Consider the following 18,117-nt stretch of genomic DNA (forward strand, 5'->3'; position numbering starts at 1 on the left):
AAAAAATTTCTCTAATGACATTTTCAGACTTACACCAAATATACATTCGAAAACATTTATTATTTAGATAATAATCTAATTACAAAGTTTGGAAAAATTTAGATTTCATTTCCCTTTCTTTTAAGCCCAAAGGTTCATATCCCTCAGGTACTTAGTTTATCGTCTACCAACTTCGCTTGTCAGTCAAAACAACGTTAGTATGCCACCCAAGTTGTACCATCCTCAACCCACACATGCCATTCCTGTTTCCAATATGCGCGTAAATACACGTTATGAACCCACCGCTGGGTTTTCTGGAACCTCCGTACCGTCCGTTCAAGCAGCTAATCCATCAGCATACTTACCCAATTCAGCCACTGCTCAAATGGGATTTCAGTTAGGTAAAAATGCAGTCAACGCAGGCCAAGAATATGTTGAACAAAATTTTGGAAAATGGCTTTCTACCACAAGACTTCACCACTATTTCACAGTCACTAATTCCTACGTTGTGGCCAAGCTTTTGCTCATCATCTTTCCATGGCGCCGTAGGTCATGGGCTAGAAAGTTAAGGCGCTCTGAAATTAACGGGAGTGCTGAAGGTTATTGCCCTCCTGCGGAAGACTTAAATTCTCCTGATATGTACATTCCGTTAATGGCGTTCACCACTCATATTCTTTTGCTGTGTGCTTTGGCTGGATTGCAAGATGATTTCCAACCCGAGCTATTTGGCCTTCGTGCTAGTAAGGCTTGTGCTGTCGTATTGGTGGAATTCCTAGCGACGCGTTTAGGTTGTTATTTATTAAATATTTCTAGCCAAAGTCAGGTTCTCGATTTATTGGCCTTCAGTGGATATAAATTTGTTGGGCTTATTCTTACTTCACTCAGTAAGCTGTTTGAAATGCCATGGGTCACAAGATTTGTTTTCTTATACATGTACCTTGCTACCGCATTTTTTCTCTTGCGTTCACTTAAATACGCTGTTCTTCCAGAGTCGACTATGGCTATTAACGCGACTATTACCTCTCACCAGAGGAGTCGTCGTATCTACTTTCTATTTTTTATCGCTGCATCTCAAATTCTATTCATGTATGTGCTGTCTTAAACTTTATTGACTTTATAAATTATATGAATGTATGCTATAATACTTTCAAATGTATGTTCCTACGTTTATAAGGAAATTCAACTTTTTGTTGATGTTTCCTTGTGTCTATTTTTATTTTATCTTTTTACTTATCTCATACACGCCTTATATCCTTTTTTTTACCTTTTATTAGTTATTCGGATCTACTCGTTTGGATTACTTTCACTTTTGTTTGATCATACATACAATCTTGGTCCTATTTTATGCGTGGGTACTTGGTTTATCCAAATATTTCAAGTGTTTCCATCCGCGATATACTACAGCTATTTAGAACTAATTGGAAACATACAAGTTAAATCTTGTGTTAAAATTACATGCAAAATAATAAGCATCATTAAAATCAAAAAATTTTATCCTTTATTATTTCCGCATTGGTATCTTACAAATTTTTTTGTGTTTAAAAACTAAATCGTGTAAAGCTCGAATTTTAATATTGTTGAGGATCACTAAAAGTGCTGCGAACTTTAAAATAGTCATTAATGGATCACTTATTCGCATGCCTGTGAATACATTCAACTGATTGAACGAAATCAGAATTAGAAATAAACTACTTCTGTTGCCTAATAGTAAAAACCGTTTATATGAAACCAAAAACTAATTTCATCAACATTTTTTTTTACATAATTAATGAGCTGCAAACATTGCAGATGATAATCAAGAAGCTAGAATCCATATTTTGAAAATAAAGATTTAATCATCGTCAGATGATTCATCTCTGTGCTCCTTGTTCATCTGAAACAAATACTTCTGTCACGATTGATTCACGGACAGTTTGATATCGAAAATTGAATAAGCTAGCAAACGAACTTGCTGCCATTGACAAGTTACATTGAGTAAGACAAAGTTGACTAGTTCTGAAATTATGCAGTCAAACAAAGGTTGACCATTGTGTGAAATATCCGCATATCATGAGTAAACAAAAAAATTATTGACTTTGATTATTTGAGCCATGCTTTAGCCGTATTCATGACTGACTAAAGCTGTGTTAATGAGTCACACATTATTACAAAAAGATTATGCGAAATGGAAAAATGTAAACATACAATTACTTTTACAACGAAAAAAACAACATGAGGGTAAAAAGCAAAAAGTTGTATTTAATACTTTTACATGGTAAGAGACATGATGGCGTTAACAACATCACTGTTGTTTTCCTTCAAAGCAGTAACGGCCTTGGCGCGAGAAACATTAGCTTGGGCCATAACCAACTCAATATCCTTAGCATCAACACCAGTTTCATCAACGGCTTTTTCTTGCTCAAAAGACTCCTCTATTTTAGCAGTATCGGCGGGTTGAGCATCGCCGGATTCTTCGGTAATAGCAGCTTCTTCCTTAGTCTCAGTAGCTTGCTTTTGAGACTCGTTGAAGGCACGAGCTTGGGCAGCCATATCTTCAACAGTAACCTTTCCAAGGACGATGTAAGCATTATTGCTACTCTTATAAACAATAGGCTCGTTGATAATCAACAAAATGTTCTTAGGACGACGCATAGCGACACGAGTGATTCCCTCAACACGTTTAAGACCCAACTTTTGAATCAATTTTTGAGCCTTCTCAGCATGGACAACGGTGGTGGATCCAGCAGGAAGCTCAGAAATTTTCTCTACAGGTTGTGATTCAACAGACATTTTGGATCAAAATAAAAGACTATTGTTGTAGTTGGAAGTGATTCAATCGTTGACGCATTCGTTTTTCATGTTTGTCGAACTCTGATATTACCGTGACTGTCTTTTGGGAGCGGTAGTAGGGCATAGCAAACTAACCCTTATTGTTTGATTAGAAAACATAGCTTCAGTTATTACTTATATGTAAGAGAGTTAGTGATAGTGTATAATTAATAGTTTCGGCGCGTCTCTTAATCTCCTTCGAATTACCACGGTTATCGCATATTTTCGTTACATTATTGTAGAATAATTTTTTGTTATTTTGAAACGACAGTTTAAAAAGAAATTTATATTTTAGTACCCTTTCGGTTTTTTACACAGCGCCTTTGCAGAACAAACAAACTATGTCGCTTTCTGGATTATTGCCGCCGAATCTGGGTGGAAATTCGCCCAATGCAGATGGAAATTTGACACCAGAAGAAAAAGCTGCTTTACAACAAGCAAAAATAATCGGCTACATGAACAGGATATCAGAAAGCTGCGTCTTTAAAAGTAGCATGGCCGGTGTACTAGGTTTTGGCTTGGGTGGTATATTTGGTATGTTCATTTCCTCTCTGGATTTGCAACACATTGATCCCAAGATCTATGAGAAGCCATTTCGTGAACAAATTCGTATTCAAGCAAGGGATATGGGTAGCCGCTCATTCTCTACTGCCAAAAATTTTGGTTTATTGGGTTTAATCTATTCCGGTTCAGAATGCTGTATAGAGGCATTTCGTGCTAAAACTGATATTTATAACGCCATCGCCGCCGGTGTTTTTACAGGTGGAGCTTTGGCTGTGCGTTCAGGACCTAAGGCAATTGTTCTAGGAGGCGCTGGTTTTGGTTTATTTTCTTATGGAATTGAAAAGTATATGCACTGGGGAGAATAAATTATACCTTTCATTATTCAATTGACTGGACATTTTTTTTTACCTTCATGTGTTGCTCTTTTAATAGATGCTTACGTTCTGTCTGCGTTAACCGGGTTGACTTCCATAACCTATCATCCATTAGTATAATTCCTTTTTCTTCTGACTAATCTGCACTGTTTACTTTAGCATGATATTCTTACTGTCCTTGTTTACGCTCGTTCATTTACCGACACCTTTCCATTGCATCAAAAATACTTAATTATTAACATTCCTCTTTCTATACCATATGATCATTATATCACTTATTAATTAAATACATCACTGTTTTGGCTTCTTTCTCGCACCGGTTGATAAAGCTGCAGTTGGTGGAAGCCTTGTTATAAAGGAATCACGAGAGTTCGATGCTGTAGTTGTAATTCCGGACGCCGAGGTTGTAGTAGATATTGTAGTGGCAGTTGGGGTTGATGGTAATGCTCCTGCAAGAGCTAATCTAGTAGCACGGATGGGTTCTCTGTAATTGTTTTGATGCGATAGCTGTACCGCTTTCAGCCTTTCAAGAAGGTCCGTCCAGTATGGATCATCCCGCCTTGATCGAGGTAACCTTTCATTAGCTAAAATAGTATTTGTCCTTGGAGTTGAAGAGCACTGAAGTCGATCTCTTAAGGTCCGAAACGCTGAAGACTGAGGTAACAACATCAATATCCCATACAGGGCTTTGTGAAGGTACGGGTATTTTTCAGGCTCTAATAATTGTAAGCGCATATCTAATGTCATTAGTAATATGTAAAACAATTATTCAATTGCACCCACATGTGAAGACCGGGGATTCTATTAATTGAACTAACTTGTCCAACTGTATCAACATATCGATATTAAACTCAATTTCAGCACTAATCACATAGGTTAATAAAAAATTAAAGTTTTTTTAGATCACATACAAAACTGAGAGCAAATTTGCAGCGTGCTCATAATTTTGCGATAAAAGGCACAATGAAAACACAGCAATAGAGTTATGACACCAAGCGGTGTATAAAGTAGTAAATATGTTCTGAAGCTATACAGTTGTTAGTGGAAAATCTTAAACAAACCCTGATTAACTTACCTTTGGAGCACTTTGCTTCAGCTTTTTTCGCAGATCGTATAATTCCGGAGCTGTAAACAAATTGTTGTTGAGCACTTCAACCATGATGCTGGCAAGCTCCAAGTTCTTAAATGTTAACCTTTTAATTAAAAAAAATTCTTACTTCTTCTGTTTCAAGAATTCCGGCGAATGAAGTGTAAACTCTCTCACCCTCTATGTAGTTACACAGTTGACGAATTATTAAATTTCCACGAGAGTTCAAAAATTTCCTGTCTTCGGCAAACATTTGCAATAAACTCTTTAAGAAAGGTACCAAATTTACACTTTTATGAGATATAGCTATGTGAGCCAACAATTCTAAGGTTCTGGACACAACCAAATCACTAGGATCAGAGAGTTGTAACAAAAGAGTTTGAAATATGGGATCATGCATATTAATTAGCTTTCCTCCTGTACGCCTTTGCAATAGTAGTACCCATTCCAAAGCACACAGTCTCGTTTCCTCGTTATCATTCGAAAGCAATTTTTGTAAAACTTCAATAAGCGAGCGAAAATCGACGCTTAAACTGTTATCTTTATTATTAGTTTCCGATCCAGAGAATTCAATGTCCATAATTTTGCTGACCAAAATAACCAAATTTTGGCTTAAATCTTTTGCAGATTGACGCATATTTTCGTCATTCGACATCAAAGGTAGCAGGTTTTCTAAAACTTTTGGTATTTGTAAAAGGACGTCCTTTGGAGCAATGTATATGAATTCGAAAAGCCATTTTAAAGCTTTTTCCTGAATAAGAGGGACCGATGATCCTAGATGGTCAATAATTATTTCAAGTATTCTTTTATAGTCAATTTGTATATGCGCTTCCAAGATAAAAGATCCATCTCTTAGAGAGCTCTCAACGTAATCTGAAATCTCTTTTAGCTCGGCGTCTGACATATTGCGACGAACCATGGAATCAAAAAAATCAGGCTCACTTTCTTCATCACGTTGAAGAATATGATATTTGACTTTGGCTATTTTTTGGATTTCTCTCAAAAAGTCATAAAGACAGTTACTAGTAACAATTCTAATACTCTCATTTGGATCACTTAAATAGTTCATCAGTCCATCCAAAAGAAAAGGTAAATAGCTTATAAATTCTAAATCCGGAATACTATCCAGAAGTCGGATCCAGGAAACAAGAAACATTCTAGTGTTTGGATTAATAACATATAACCTTTCGGACAACAAAGGAACGAGTTCTGAAAGTGAAAATGTATGCATTCTGGGTTGTTCTGTAGACATCACAGGTACATCTTGAATAGATGATGAAACAGGCCCTTCTTTAAAATTTTTAATATCCTCTGCACTAGACATGTATGTTGCAGCTTGTTGCATAACAATATCCTTAATTAAACGATCAAGCAGTTCCGCACCATTTTTTACCGTGATTTCTGTATCTGCAAATAATTTACAAAGCACATCGAAAATTAAATTGAAGTACCGAAATACTTCACCCTTAGCCACTTTTCCAATATTGTACATGCTTTCACATGCATAATATCGAATTTTAGAGTCGCTATCATTGAAACAATAAAGCACCGGTAATAAAATGGACTCCATATATGAATCAATTTTCTATACACATAGAGCAATTAGTGGATCGGCTTAATAGAAGATAATTTTAGAAACCGACTTGGCTGATAAAGCCATTCACTTACCGGACCTAAAGCTATGGCGACTGCGGCCAAGCCTATTAACCCGCCAAAGGTAGCATTGGGACCGCGAGCTGGTGAATAAACAAAATCATTTGCAAGTTGAGATATCACAGCGCGAATTTTTTCCGTTTCGTCATTCTCTAGATAACCCTTTACAACCCTACGTTGAACAATGTTGTTAAAAATTTATATTTTAAATAAATTGAGAAAGTTTTTCGAAGTCATTTACTAGGCACTCACCTTTCTAATTCGTAAGCAGTAGCTTTTCGCTTGTCATACAGCTTGTGGGTTAAACCACGAACAAGTAGATTATCTAAGTGTTTAATTAGTTGATTTCGATCTTAAAGTCGTAAATTACCCATTCAAAGGAGGAATTGCGCTTACAGTGAGTGTGGGCAGTCTACCAATATGACATGGTTACTACCGAAATTAGTATGTGGAATAAATTGTAAATGAAACACTATAAAATCGAATTATTATTGCTGTTTCGACCCGTATTGTTATAAATAAAAGCAAATGAAGGTTCTAACGCTTATGATTATGAACACTCGCATTTAGTCATGATTGTAAATACCCTAAACTTCGCTTTACACCGAACTATGTGTATTTCAACTATACAGATAGCCCTTTTTGATATGTACTAAAATAATATAGGAATTCTTTCAATTTGATATATATCCTTTAAAACGTTAACTATCTATTTATTTTGCACCAATTGATTAATTGCTATGAACGAAAAATCCTAGGAAAGCAGATGTCCGCCTGAAACACGCTAGCAAACCATTTTAATCATATGTGACAATTACAGGTCGTTAATCAGACTTTTAGACTCCTTCAACTTTAAAAGCTTCTTAACAACCTCTTCAACTGCAACAGTAGATCCCTTGCTTTGCTTCTTAGGATCGTCACGGTTGCGAACATTGACACTGTTTGTCGACTCTTCTTCAGCACCAACGACAAAAATAAAATTATATTGGGCAAGTTGAGCATTGCGAATCTTTTTAGGCAAGGTGTTGTCAGACTTGTCAGTATCAACGAAAATATCAGCTTCAGAAAGAATATTATGAACTTTGTCAGCATAATTGTATGCAGCAGCAGAAACAGGAATAATACAAACTTGTCTAGGAGACATCCAGAAAGGCCATTTACCAGCATAATGCTCGGTAAGAATTGCAATCATACGTTCCAAACTACCCAAAATAGCACGATGAACCATGACAGGACGAGTATATTTGTTGTTGTTACCGGACTCCTTAGCTTCTTCAGCACTGGCAGGAGCGTGAAACTCAAGCTGGAAACGCTCAGGTAACTGAAAATCAAGTTGAATGGTAGCACATTGATGCTGACGCTTCAATGCATCGAAAACAGTGATATCTATTTTAGGACCGTAAAAAGCACCGTCACCTGCATTCAACTCCCATTTATAACCTGAAGCATCTAAGGCCGCCTTCAATTGAGCTTCTGCTTTGTCCCAAGTAGCTAGGTCACCTAAATATTTTTCCTCCGGGCGTGTAGACAACTCTAAATGGAAAGTAAAACCAAACGTGCCGTAAACTTCTTTCAAAAAATCAAAACATCCTTCAATCTCAGAACGAACTTGATCAGGAGTACAAAAAATATGGGCATCATCTTGTTGAAAACGACGTACACGCGTCAAGCCACTAAGAGCACCAGAAAATTCATTTCTGTGCAAGACACCAAAGTCAGCAACTCGCCATGGAAGATCACGATAGCTACGGTCACGACTCTTGAACATAACGCAATGTCCAGGACAATTCATGGGCTTCAAAGCATACTTTTCTTTTTCGATATCAAAAGAAAACATGTTTTCAGAATAATTATTCCAATGACCAGAAGTTTTCCAAAGGTTCACATTGTACATGTTAGGAGTAATGACCTCTTGATATCCGCGTTTAGAGTATTGATAACGCATGTATTTTAACAACGTATTGTAGATACGAGCTCCATGAGGAAGGAAAAAGCAACTGCCAGGTGAAATTTCATTAAAAAAGAACAATTCTTGATCTCGTCCAATTTTACGGTGATCGCGTTTGGCTGCCTCTGCCAAAAATGTTTTATATTCCTGCATTTGTTTATTATCAGGGAAACTGATACCATAAACACGCTGAAGAGAATCATTTTTAGCATCACCAAGAAAATAGGAAGAAGAGTTCTTGGTAACGGCAAAAGATTTGATACGACCAGTATGAGGGACGTGAGGTCCGGTACAAAGGTCGATAAGCGGACCACATCGATAGACAGTAGTAGAGGCACCGTCGGGAATTTTGGTTTGAATAATGTACTGTTTGTATTTGTTATAACGAAACATTTCCAACAACCCCTCCTTAGAGATAACCAGGCGTTCGAAAGGTTGTTTCTGCTTAATAGCTTGTTTAGCATAGCTTTCAATACTAGAGTAATCATCATTAGTAATTACGCGTCCGTTGTCAATACCCATTTCATAGAAGAAGCCTTCGTCGGTAGGGGGACCAATGCAAAGATGACAATGGAAGGATAATTCTGTAGCTTCTCCCAAAATATGAGCACTGGAATGCCAAAAAACACGTTTCCCTTCAGGATCATTAAAATCACAAAGCTTGAGGGTGCAAGAAGCCTCTAAAGGACGTGTTAAATCCCATGGTTCTCCGTTGACAATAGCAACGGTAACACGGTCAGCAAGTCCCTTAGAGATGGAAGCAGCGATGGAGATAGGTGTGGTCTCCCAACTAGTACCTTTAATAACTTTTCCATCGGGTAAAGTAATATCAATTTCTTCTCTAGGCTTGGTTGCCAATGACTCTTTATATTCCTTCTGAAGCTTATCAAAAAGATCAAGTCGATGCTGGATGAAAGGAATTTCTAGAGACAGATTGTCAAGACTAGCTTGAACACCCTTAACAGCAGCTGCGCTCATGGTGAAAATTTTTGATAAACAAAAGTTAAATAAAGCGATAAGTATACGTAAATATACGAAAAATTTCCACCTAGAAAAAGATTGAGTTATTCCTAATATTCAATCAACCTTGGTAGCCTGTTTACTAAAAGTGTTAGTAAAATAAACCATCATAAAATATATGGATTAAATAATTATCAAGGATAAACAAAAATTAGGTGTATCGTAAAATAAAGTATACAAAATGATCACTAATATATCAGAAAATATTGATTTCGGTCTCCGCTAAACAACACTGGTTATATCGCAACATAATCATTTTAACCGAGCTTTAAAAAAAAAAAAAAAAAATACAAAGTCTATTAACTTCAACTTTCTTACCTCTGACAAGATGTTTCTTCGACAGGTCAGAAATCGATGCCCAAAATCAAATTTTGAAGGTACTTTGCTTATGGTTCAAAATTATCTAGCCAAGTATAACCATCATGATTGCGAGAGTCAAATTCAGTACTGCGTTGAAAGGAAACACAGTACTTCACTATGAAATGTTTAACTATATAATGATGCATTATGCTGCGGTGAGTCAACTTGTGACTTAGTACATTAGATTATGCATTGCTATAGAAAGTTTGCGTAGAGAGATTTTGTATTAAAGATCAGCGTAACAGACAATTGAGTTTAGATATTCTTCTTTTTTACCTTTCATATCATAGGTCTACATCTCTTGGTGTATAGCTAAATAATGTCTTTTCAATGTCATAATTAACCAGCATTTTAATTTATATTTGAAATATACAATGAATAGTGAAAGTTGCGCAATGTAAGCTACGCAGTTTGGTATCTGATTTAAGGATACGTAGAACTGCGGTGAGTTTTCCTTGTGATCAATTATATTACAATACACAGGTTGTATAAGTAGCAACTGAGTATAGGTATTGTATTAACTGGGTTATAATGTTACCTATCACTAATATAGCTCATAACTGAACTGAGGAACGAGGTTCAGCAGTAGCTCTATTTATATTATTCAGATAATATAGATCTTAATAGATTATCATTAAGATCAATCTCCATATCGTATCATACATGGTACGATATATAATTAGAACATGTGACATATAGTGATACGCAACGTAGTGTATCGTAGCGTAGTGTAGTATTGCTGACACGCAAAAATATATAGTGCTGCTTGGTGACGCTTAATAACGAATAGCAGTGCGGTACTCAACACCAAAACGCAATGTGACAGCGAAATTTTCGTTGTAACTCGAAAAGTGTACTTTGGAATCTGTCCTAACACCATACCATCAGTAGTCTAACTGCCAAGCTGAAATGAGTTTTAGAGGCGGTCGCGGTGGTGGATTTAGAGGAGGACGAGGTGGATCTCGTCCTTTTACTCCTTCAGGTCCACCCGATCAAGTCATTGGTAAGAAAAAAACAAGAGGAAATTTTCCAGTGCCTAAGTTTATGATAAGGAGTTGCTGACATACCTTTAGAACTTGGATTATTCATGCACGATTGTGAAGGAGAAATGGTTTGCCAGTCAACCAATGTTAAAATACCTTATTTCAATGCCCCTATTTATCTGGAGAACAAGGTATGTGTTTCTCTAATATAGAAAATAAGTATTTTATAATCACTAACGTAGCATAGTCCCAAATTGGTAAAATAGATGAAGTCTTTGGCCCTATGAACCAAGTATATTTTACTGTGAAGCCTTCTGAGGGAATTGTTTCCAGCTCATTCAAGGTTGGTGATAAAGTGTACCTTAGCGGTGATAAACTAATTCCTTTGGATCGTTTCCTGCCTAAACCTAAGACAGTTGGGCCTAAGAAGCCTAAGGGAGCTCGTAATGGACCTGCAGGCCGTGGTGGTCGCGGTGGTTTCCGCGGCGGCCGTGGTGGTTCAAGAGGTGGATTTGGCGGTAATTCAAGAGGTGGATTTGGCGGCGGTTCAAGAGGTGGATTTGGCGGCGGTTCAAGAGGTGGTTCACGAGGAGGTTTCCGTGGTGGCTCCAGAGGTGGTTTCCGTGGCAGATTCTAAGTTTTTGGATAAGTATATAAAAGGTTTCGCTTTCCCTTTTCTTGTCGATTTTCTTTCGTTTGTTTTTCAAAAGCTTTTCATATACATCTTGATCTGGTGTATTCCTTATCACATATCCTGAATAACTTGAGTGGTGTTTAAATAAAAAGGATTCTGTTCTCAAGTTTACTTTTCCCCAAGTTGTTAATACTTTAACAGGACAAGGCATGTTAGGTTAAACGGTACTCTAAATTCAAAAAAGATAAAATAAAAAAGCGTCCTTCTCATGAAGTTCCTATTATACGTAAATTGCTTCATTACAATCGCACATGTATATGTTAAGGAGTTGTATTTACATACGAATTGGCTTCTAATAAGAAATAAATAATTAGGCTTTATGATCAATATTTTTTAAGTAAACCAGTAAATTTGGTTAGAATTGTGTAATTGTTTACAGATTTTGATTTTGTAAGTATATCATGGTTATTAAACGTATTAACAAAACGGTCATCAGTCCACACAATAATGAAATATAAATAATGTATAAGGCGTTTTTTAGTTAGCAGCCTCAGACTTTCTTCGCAACAAATCAGCCATTCCCCTACTTGCACGTTTATGAAACAACCGGTATTGTGATTCTTTAAAAGGGGGCACCCCTCCAAAAGCATTTTGTTTCGCTACCGGAATGGATTCAAGTTCAAGCTTGATGACTGATTCAACTTCATCAGCAGTACTTCTTGGAAGGTCAACCGTTTTGCTTGTTAAGTACTCAGTTACCTCCAATAAATAATTAAGTGCGCCTAACCGCTCATCTGGTATCTTACTCGAAAAAGAACTGAAATTTTTTGATGAGTGCAATAACTTATAAAATAAATCTACAAGCTCATCGCTTCGGATGACCAAGGCATCACCATTAGAAATTATATAGGCCAGTACATCAAGAATAAGTTCTAGCAACCGAGTGACATCTTCCGTAGGTGAAGTGTTTATTAGAACAGACACGAAATCAAGAAAGGAGAAAAGAACACGCCAAAGTTCTAACCAATGATACTCCATTCGAATACCATCTTGAACAAGAGAAGTCATAGCTCGATATACAAATGAAAAGTAAAGAAAATACATAGTAGCGCTGAGGTTTAGTTTCATGTTATGTTGAATCCCAATACAACAGATATCTAACATGTAACCTAATGGAGTTGCAGGCTTTGTAGCATTCGGAGGATAGGGATAACGCTGAGAGCATACTCTAACAGAGATTTTAAACTTTTTATCAGTAAGACGATACAATAATGATCGATCATCTATTATAATATGAAATAGGATTAACGAGAGAATGGAAAAATGGTGACTGCGCTCCGATTGTCTTTGATGGGTATTTATATACGACAAAAGAGATAATAATGCTTCTAAAGGTGCTTCTCCATTTTTTTCACCACCTTCAACAAGCTTTTTAAGGAAAAGTTTATTACAGCAACACAATTCGTATATAGTAAAAAACATGGTTGCACGCTCATCTGGCAGACGCGAGAATTGACTTTCCTGATCAGAGTCCGGATTGTTGGATGATGATCTTAGGGAGAATAAATTGAAGAAGGAGCCTGTGAGGGGATTATCAGGCTTAATACTTACGTAGAAATCTCTAAGACTTATGAGTTGTTGTGCAGATGAACTGAGAACAGAAGAAAAGAACTCCTCGTCAACAATCTTTGATAAGCCCAATCGAAAAGTGTTTACTGTCTCGAACTTGTCACAAGCACTGAGTAGGCCAATTGCATAAACGGCAGTCTCAAAACCAAATTTCCTTTTAAGTATCACAGTATAAAGAGTACTAAAAACATCGTAGTTCCCGTATATATGAGATATGAAAGAAGAATTGTAGAGAAAGGAAACAAAATGTAAAACAAATCTTAATGAAATCTCAACCGATTGAACATCCTCCGAGTCCTTTACAAGTTGACATAAATTTTTAATAAAAGCCGAAAATTGTATATCAATAGAATCAATATTTCCTAGAAGTAGAAATATAGTAAAATTGACATCTGTAGGTTTTCGAACACTGAGTTCTGCCAAGAATGTCTGTAAAGTTGCCAGCGAATTTCTTATTCGCAGCGACTCCGCTTTCGACTTGAGAATTTCAGAAATATAGAGGTACATAGAATGAAACTTCGGACCGTTAACAGTTAATTCTTGTTTGGGGCATTCTCGAAGCAACTGGCTGAGTACCTCCAAACGCGGCTGAAGTAAAAAAAACTCTCCCCAAAAAATATTGTTGATGGGTTCATTCCAATTTTTATTGAGCAAGCATTTATAATAGAAAACAATTTTTGGTGTTGTGTCAACGGCAGCAGCACGATGCATTCAGTTATTATCGATCAAAGAGGATGTTGCAGTTTAATGTGGTATGTATGCATCATCCTGAAGGCTCGAGTTTCAAATACTCAGTACGATCTAATCGCGCAGCATAAATTGAAGCAATTAATTTAGAAAGTAAAATTCATAAAATCAATAGGGTTAGACATTATTTTTGTTTACCAAATTTGAACTTTTTTAAACCCGCGATGTTTGCTTTTAAATTTACATTACATGATTAAAAAGTAAACAGATTTTCGTAGCATAGTGGAAAAATAAGAAACAGGAATGTTTTTAAAATATAATTTCTACGAGTATACATTAGACATATTTGAAACTTAACTTTAATACAAAATACCTCGAACAGTTACGATGCACTTACATCTTTTGCGGTGTATCAAGACATACCGGATTCCTAACATCTATTAACTTTTGTTAGAAAGTTTGAATATAAAACCCAATTAATTTATAGACTTATAAATCATAAAAAAGCTACTGTACAAGCACCATCATTAAAAGGAAACTTTGCAATGTATAATGTTCATTGGACGAGTAATTTTTTTATTTATGGTACACAAATATTTAACTTAACTTAATGGCAAAAAATTTCCTATCAACCCAGCTAACTTATAATTACATATTTAAATCTTTTGTTGTTAGCAGTAAAAATTAAATCTAATCAATCCTGCATAAAATTTAACCAAGCGTTTACAAATCGACGAATGGACTTGCAAAAAAATTAATTACCAATAGAAGAAAATAAAATCTAACAGTAACCTTTTCCTTAATGATGTGAGAATGTATATTTAAAAAATTGTTGATGAGAAGACTACACCTTTAATCTTTATATAATCACAAATTGCAACTTAAAGCGGCAGTTTGCTTATTTAAAACAATTTATCAATATTTATTTATGAGATCCGTAAAACTGGAAAAGCTCTTCGATTTTTATTTTATTTATAATATATGTATTTGTAGTATCGTAACAATGAGTAAAATAGCATTGCTGAAAAGCTCTTGGTAATTGTAACAACATCAGAATTTTAGTATTAAATTATTATTTCTATATTGGATTCATTCTATTTGTTCCATGAAATCGATAAATAAACTATATATTTTTCAATAAATCTTATAACAATTATAAATTCACTGGCATCAATGAATATCGTTACTTAGATGTTTATATATTAATATAACGATAATTACGTAAGTATTGTTATAACATTAGAATTAAAACAATTGCACATGGTAATCCGTTACCCTCGCGGTTTAGGTATATACGTGATATCAGCCGCCTAAAATTTGAAATTAACCTATTCACCTCCTTTAATAGGCATCATGGGCAAAAAAGATGGTAAAAGGCAGTTAATGTCTGACGATGACTCTTTTGACACTATCAGCATACTTAGTGGCTCCATGGATCAGTTAAGTGTTGGTTCTATGGAGGATTCAGGTATTCTTAAAGGTTCAAAAACTTGGCTTGAAGAATTGGAGTCCACTATTGATGACTTGATAGAAGTAAAAAAAATTGGCGCCAAAGAACGAGAAGAACATCTAGAGAAGATATATGTAATATGCACACGACATTACGCTAAAAGGATTTCCGAAAATGTAGCATCTTTGGAAGAATTACTTTTAAAAATTTTCAACGGACCTCGTTCTGACAAAGAATTGATTTTGACAATTCGGATCATGTGTACTTTTTGTCTGGCTTCTGTTTTTCAAGTGGAAGAGCTGTGGACGAAGACAGAAGGAAGATTTAACGCATTGGCAAATGATGCAGAATCTTCTGGCATCAAGTGTGAATCCATACTTTGTTTCTCTTTATTGACAGCTCTTTTAGACTCCGAAGCAGATGTAATTGAATTTGGAGACTTTTTAATCAGCATTTTAGAGTCTGATGGTGCTGTTGTGAATTCTGAAGATGATGAAGGTGTGGTTGGGTGTGCATGCCAAGCTCTAGGTTTGCTTTTAACTTGCGTCACAACTGAAAGTGAATTTTTAGCTTCGGCGGCTGAGGCTCTTTCTGAGCAACTAGATGCAGCTAGTATTGATGTTCAGTTAGCAGCGGGCCAAGCTCTTGCTGCGTTGTTCGAAAGGGTTAATGAAATTAGGCCGGATAAAGATGAAGAGAATGACGAAAGTGATGTTTCTCAAACGTCAAAATTTGATGATATTATCCCCGACCGTAATCAATTACTTATTACCCTTCGCGACCTTGCTAGTGAATCTTCTAAAAGCATTGGTAAAAAACAAAGAAAGGTTCTCCATCAGGTTTTTCGTAACGTTCTACAGACGATCGAGGAACCAAATGCTCGCAATATCTTGAGAAATAGTGTTCGGATTGGCCAGTCTACGGTGCAACTGGACTCATGGAAAAAAATTTTGAGAGCACAAATGCTACGTTATGTTTTGGGTTCTTCCTTTTCGGAATACTTCGCGAAAAGTACTTTTATTCGTTATTTCCTTGGTTATTCCGGATACGTCGCAGGCTTAAGCTCTCGTGACCCTGATTCAGACTTCGATTCTGATAACGTTGATGAATACATAGACGATCATAAAAGAGGATTATCTTCGACAGAAAGAAGGGATCTTGATCGTGTACGTGACAAGCAGAAGAAACAAGATCAGCGCGTTAGAGCTGACTATATCAATTCTGTCTACTTTTCTCAAAATTAATAATCTAATCATCCTCCGTTGCTCATCAGGTCTTACAATGTTATGAAAAAAGTAATTTGCTTGCATAAATACTTAGTCCTACAATTCCCCAACGTTCTGCCTTTATTTATTTATTTGGTTATCATGTGGATTCATAACCTAAAAGTTTTGATGCAAAAAATATTCTTGCTGCTTCTAAAATTATTTATTATTTATTTATTGAATCAGATCTCTTCTTGTTAAAAAAGAAAGGAATTGACTTGATTGTATAAAAGGTTTGGGTTATGGAAAGCTCTTATTTTTATCATCTATTAATATATTGTTTTTATCTTAATTACGAAGCGTTATGTCAAATATGGGTAATTAAACTTGAAATTAAAGATTGTTGTATTAGTATCAGCCATACCAAGTATTACTGTTAGTAGATGTTTCAACGGGTGCTCGAGTAGGAATAATGCTTTCTTTGATATTGTATTCTTTAATTATGTTCTGTCATTCGAGAGGTTAGAAAAATTTTTAAACATGAATACACCCACCTCGTACAAATCCATTGTCATATCCAGTACCAATTGAATGTTTCTTATTTCGCCTGCCACGACTTGATCGTCCGTTGGAGGAATGCGTGTTTCTTACAAGTTAATAATAGTTCAAATTCTAAATATAATTGATTTACCAAGCATGAGAATCCCGCTTTCGTTTTCTACGAGGGCAGCTTTGCCTTCTTTGAATAAAAAGCTGACATAAAACAAGTTCTCCACTGTTTGAGGATAACTTTGAGGATTGGTGATGAATTTCAAAAAATTAACAGGCTGGTGTGCTTGAAGTAAACGAGATATGTGCAAGACATTTTTAGTGGTGTTATTTTCTTGGGTAGTAATGTTACGTTCATTCAGCTTCTTGAGTTAGAAAATATAAAAAAAATAAAAATTACCATAGTAGGTTGAGTTAGCACATTCGGGGCTTTTTGTAGTCTTTCTCGCCGCTGGATGTTTCTTTCTTTCTTGCGAAATGATAAAGGACCGACCCTAAAGAGGTTAGATACGCTATTGGAGAAACTATTTTACATACATCAAGTTCAGAGAAGCGGGCTGTTTTTCGCAATTACTTGCCAATTTCCCTAGTCTTGACCATGCTGTGTCAATTTCTTGGATTCGAGTAACATTCGAGTGGGAAGTAGGATAGTTGAGGAATTGCTTAATATTTTTTGTGAATAGTTCAATATTAAACTTGGGCCTTCCAATATGAAGCTGCCTAGCTTTAATGGAAGCCAGATCAACCGTTTTAGTAAGCAGTAAAGCATCTAAGGTTGCTTCAGTAGGAGCATCAACTATTAATTATGTTAACAACTGACAAAGATACACTGATATTCACCTGAAGAAAATAAATCATTAGCAGTAGTAATAGTTTCATATAAGTTATTGTTTTCCTCATCAACCAGTTCCAAACGACTTTCTGCTAAAATGTTAGTAAATTATAAAGTAAAGCTGTACATGACCTTGAACTTTGTTTATTAAGTTCCTATATCGTTTTCTAAGATCCCGTTTATCAATGGAGGACATATCGTGGGTTTTTTGTGATAGTTTTTATTCAAATATAAGCTAGATGACGAAATTAGATTTTGAAGTACAAAATTTGCCCAGTTTCCTCATGAAGGATTTGATCGCGAGCAAATCTTTCAACCTTTAAGCACAACTCTCCAAGATTGGCTTTTAGATTAATAATTTTTAAAATTAAAAAAGTAAAACGTTGAAGAAGAATGTTGCCATTAAGTGTTAGCT

General features: G+C 35.8%; 9 protein-coding genes and 13 long non-coding RNA genes across 22 annotated transcripts, besides 1 other annotated feature; 12 read left to right on the forward strand and 10 right to left on the reverse strand.

Annotated features, from left to right (window-relative positions):
* Positions 1–93: 93 nt before the first annotated feature.
* On the reverse strand, positions 94–659 carry SPOM_SPNCRNA.6046. Its single transcript, NR_195396.1, has one exon. It is a non-coding gene; the product is annotated as a non-coding RNA (long non-coding RNA).
* hrf1 (COPII-coated vesicle-associated protein Hrf1) lies at positions 200–2,453 on the forward strand (the record flags this gene model as incomplete). Its single annotated transcript, NM_001022281.3, has 1 exon — positions 200–2,453. The coding sequence occupies one exon, from the start codon at positions 200–202 to the stop codon at positions 1,079–1,081; it is 882 nt and encodes a 293-aa protein (NP_596360.1). The 3' UTR covers positions 1,082–2,453.
* SPOM_SPNCRNA.6047 lies at positions 1,503–1,707 on the reverse strand. The gene has a single exon (NR_195397.1). It is a non-coding gene; the product is annotated as a non-coding RNA (long non-coding RNA).
* On the reverse strand, positions 2,198–2,792 carry egd2 (nascent polypeptide-associated complex alpha subunit Egd2). Its single transcript, NM_001022282.3, has one exon. The coding sequence runs from the start codon at positions 2,746–2,748 to the stop codon at positions 2,227–2,229; it is 522 nt and encodes a 173-aa protein (NP_596361.1). The 5' UTR covers positions 2,749–2,792; the 3' UTR covers positions 2,198–2,226.
* A 106-nt stretch (positions 2,793–2,898) lies between these two features.
* Positions 2,899–4,061, forward strand: tim22 (TIM22 inner membrane protein import complex subunit Tim22). Its single transcript, NM_001022283.3, has one exon. The coding sequence runs from the start codon at positions 3,129–3,131 to the stop codon at positions 3,654–3,656; it is 528 nt and encodes a 175-aa protein (NP_596362.1). The 5' UTR covers positions 2,899–3,128; the 3' UTR covers positions 3,657–4,061.
* Positions 3,274–3,633, reverse strand: SPOM_SPNCRNA.6048. The gene has a single exon (NR_195398.1). It is a non-coding gene; the product is annotated as a non-coding RNA (long non-coding RNA).
* vac14 (phosphatidylinositol synthesis protein) lies at positions 3,854–6,801 on the reverse strand. The gene is made up of 8 exons (NM_001022284.3): positions 6,776–6,801; positions 6,658–6,730; positions 6,421–6,577; positions 4,883–6,337; positions 4,741–4,845; positions 4,577–4,692; positions 4,449–4,528; positions 3,854–4,402 (listed from the first exon to the last, which is right to left on the reverse strand). The coding sequence occupies exons 1-8, from the start codon at positions 6,777–6,779 to the stop codon at positions 3,957–3,959; spliced, it is 2,436 nt and encodes an 811-aa protein (NP_596363.1). The 5' UTR covers positions 6,780–6,801; the 3' UTR covers positions 3,854–3,956.
* SPOM_SPNCRNA.6049 lies at positions 4,218–4,527 on the forward strand. The gene has a single exon (NR_195399.1). It is a non-coding gene; the product is annotated as a non-coding RNA (long non-coding RNA).
* On the forward strand, positions 5,093–5,692 carry SPOM_SPNCRNA.6050. The gene has a single exon (NR_195400.1). It is a non-coding gene; the product is annotated as a non-coding RNA (long non-coding RNA).
* SPOM_SPNCRNA.6051 lies at positions 6,204–6,595 on the forward strand. Its single transcript, NR_195401.1, has one exon. It is a non-coding gene; the product is annotated as a non-coding RNA (long non-coding RNA).
* Positions 6,802–8,724, forward strand: SPOM_SPNCRNA.6052. The gene has a single exon (NR_195402.1). It is a non-coding gene; the product is annotated as a non-coding RNA (long non-coding RNA).
* trs1 (threonine--tRNA (Thr) ligase Trs1) lies at positions 7,091–9,763 on the reverse strand. The gene is made up of 2 exons (NM_001355809.2): positions 9,692–9,763; positions 7,091–9,455 (listed from the first exon to the last, which is right to left on the reverse strand). Exon 2 carries the CDS (start codon positions 9,329–9,331, stop codon positions 7,220–7,222), a length of 2,112 nt encoding a protein of 703 aa, NP_001342826.1. The 5' UTR covers positions 9,332–9,455; positions 9,692–9,763; the 3' UTR covers positions 7,091–7,219.
* A 366-nt stretch (positions 9,764–10,129) lies between these two features.
* Positions 10,130–10,478: an LONG TERMINAL REPEAT.
* On the reverse strand, positions 10,219–11,280 carry SPOM_SPNCRNA.1590. Its single transcript, NR_150483.1, has one exon. It is a non-coding gene; the product is annotated as a non-coding RNA (long non-coding RNA).
* On the forward strand, positions 10,607–11,756 carry gar1 (H/ACA snoRNP pseudouridylase subunit Gar1). The gene is made up of 3 exons (NM_001022286.3): positions 10,607–10,736; positions 10,807–10,907; positions 10,964–11,756. The coding sequence occupies exons 1-3, from the start codon at positions 10,643–10,645 to the stop codon at positions 11,351–11,353; spliced, it is 585 nt and encodes a 194-aa protein (NP_596365.1). The 5' UTR covers positions 10,607–10,642; the 3' UTR covers positions 11,354–11,756.
* SPOM_SPBC20F10.02C (uncharacterized protein) lies at positions 11,706–13,735 on the reverse strand. Its single transcript, NM_001022287.3, has one exon. The coding sequence runs from the start codon at positions 13,688–13,690 to the stop codon at positions 11,888–11,890; it is 1,803 nt and encodes a 600-aa protein (NP_596366.1). The 5' UTR covers positions 13,691–13,735; the 3' UTR covers positions 11,706–11,887.
* On the forward strand, positions 12,806–13,242 carry SPOM_SPNCRNA.6053. Its single transcript, NR_195403.1, has one exon. It is a non-coding gene; the product is annotated as a non-coding RNA (long non-coding RNA).
* SPOM_SPNCRNA.6054 lies at positions 13,451–13,774 on the forward strand. The gene has a single exon (NR_195404.1). It is a non-coding gene; the product is annotated as a non-coding RNA (long non-coding RNA).
* A 154-nt stretch (positions 13,775–13,928) lies between these two features.
* Positions 13,929–14,186, forward strand: SPOM_SPNCRNA.6055. Its single transcript, NR_195405.1, has one exon. It is a non-coding gene; the product is annotated as a non-coding RNA (long non-coding RNA).
* A 740-nt stretch (positions 14,187–14,926) lies between these two features.
* SPOM_SPNCRNA.6056 lies at positions 14,927–15,811 on the reverse strand. Its single transcript, NR_195406.1, has one exon. It is a non-coding gene; the product is annotated as a non-coding RNA (long non-coding RNA).
* SPOM_SPBC20F10.03 (uncharacterized protein) lies at positions 14,992–16,692 on the forward strand. Its single transcript, NM_001022288.3, has one exon. It carries the CDS (start codon positions 15,020–15,022, stop codon positions 16,358–16,360), a length of 1,341 nt encoding a protein of 446 aa, NP_596367.1. The 5' UTR covers positions 14,992–15,019; the 3' UTR covers positions 16,361–16,692.
* On the reverse strand, positions 16,610–18,106 carry nse4 (non-structural maintenance of chromosome element 4). The gene is made up of 7 exons (NM_001022289.3): positions 17,835–18,106; positions 17,711–17,791; positions 17,408–17,666; positions 17,271–17,364; positions 17,013–17,232; positions 16,876–16,967; positions 16,610–16,828 (listed from the first exon to the last, which is right to left on the reverse strand). Exons 1-7 carry the CDS (start codon positions 17,896–17,898, stop codon positions 16,736–16,738), a joined length of 903 nt encoding a protein of 300 aa, NP_001018837.1. The 5' UTR covers positions 17,899–18,106; the 3' UTR covers positions 16,610–16,735.
* SPOM_SPNCRNA.6057 lies at positions 17,337–17,559 on the forward strand. The gene has a single exon (NR_195407.1). It is a non-coding gene; the product is annotated as a non-coding RNA (long non-coding RNA).
* Positions 18,107–18,117: the final 11 nt, after the last annotated feature.

This window comes from Schizosaccharomyces pombe (assembly GCF_000002945.2).
Source record: "Schizosaccharomyces pombe strain 972h- genome assembly, chromosome: II".
Lineage (NCBI taxonomy): Eukaryota > Fungi > Ascomycota > Schizosaccharomycetes > Schizosaccharomycetales > Schizosaccharomycetaceae > Schizosaccharomyces > Schizosaccharomyces pombe.

Excerpts from the sequence above, each read along its gene's own strand:
- egd2 (NM_001022282.3), bottom strand. The coding sequence starts at position 2,748 with ATGTCTGTTGAATCACAACCTGTAGAGAAAATTTCTGAGCTTCCTGCT.
- tim22 (NM_001022283.3), top strand. The coding sequence starts at position 3,129 with ATGTCGCTTTCTGGATTATTGCCGCCGAATCTGGGTGGAAATTCGCCC.
- vac14 (NM_001022284.3), bottom strand. Across the intron at positions 6,578-6,657 it reads ACTGCTTACGAATTAGAAAG|GGTTGTAAAGGGTTATCTAG; the intron begins GTGAGTGCCTAG and ends TGTTCAACGTAG. Across the intron at positions 4,403-4,448 it reads AGAATCCCCGGTCTTCACAT|ATATGCGCTTACAATTATTA; the intron begins GTGGGTGCAATT and ends TAATGACATTAG.
- trs1 (NM_001355809.2), bottom strand. The coding sequence starts at position 9,331 with ATGAGCGCAGCTGCTGTTAAGGGTGTTCAAGCTAGTCTTGACAATCTG.
- gar1 (NM_001022286.3), top strand. The coding sequence starts at position 10,643 with ATGAGTTTTAGAGGCGGTCGCGGTGGTGGATTTAGAGGAGGACGAGGT. Across the intron at positions 10,737-10,806 it reads TCCACCCGATCAAGTCATTG|AACTTGGATTATTCATGCAC; the intron begins GTAAGAAAAAAA and ends ACATACCTTTAG. Across the intron at positions 10,908-10,963 it reads CTATTTATCTGGAGAACAAG|TCCCAAATTGGTAAAATAGA; the intron begins GTATGTGTTTCT and ends AACGTAGCATAG.
- SPOM_SPBC20F10.02C (NM_001022287.3), bottom strand. The coding sequence starts at position 13,690 with ATGCATCGTGCTGCTGCCGTTGACACAACACCAAAAATTGTTTTCTAT.
- SPOM_SPBC20F10.03 (NM_001022288.3), top strand. The coding sequence starts at position 15,020 with ATGGGCAAAAAAGATGGTAAAAGGCAGTTAATGTCTGACGATGACTCT.
- nse4 (NM_001022289.3), bottom strand. The coding sequence starts at position 17,898 with ATGTCCTCCATTGATAAACGGGATCTTAGAAAACGATATAGGAACTTA. Across the intron at positions 17,792-17,834 it reads CTTAATAAACAAAGTTCAAG|AAAGTCGTTTGGAACTGGTT; the intron begins GTCATGTACAGC and ends ACATTTTAGCAG. Across the intron at positions 17,667-17,710 it reads TAATGATTTATTTTCTTCAG|TTGATGCTCCTACTGAAGCA; the intron begins GTGAATATCAGT and ends CATAATTAATAG.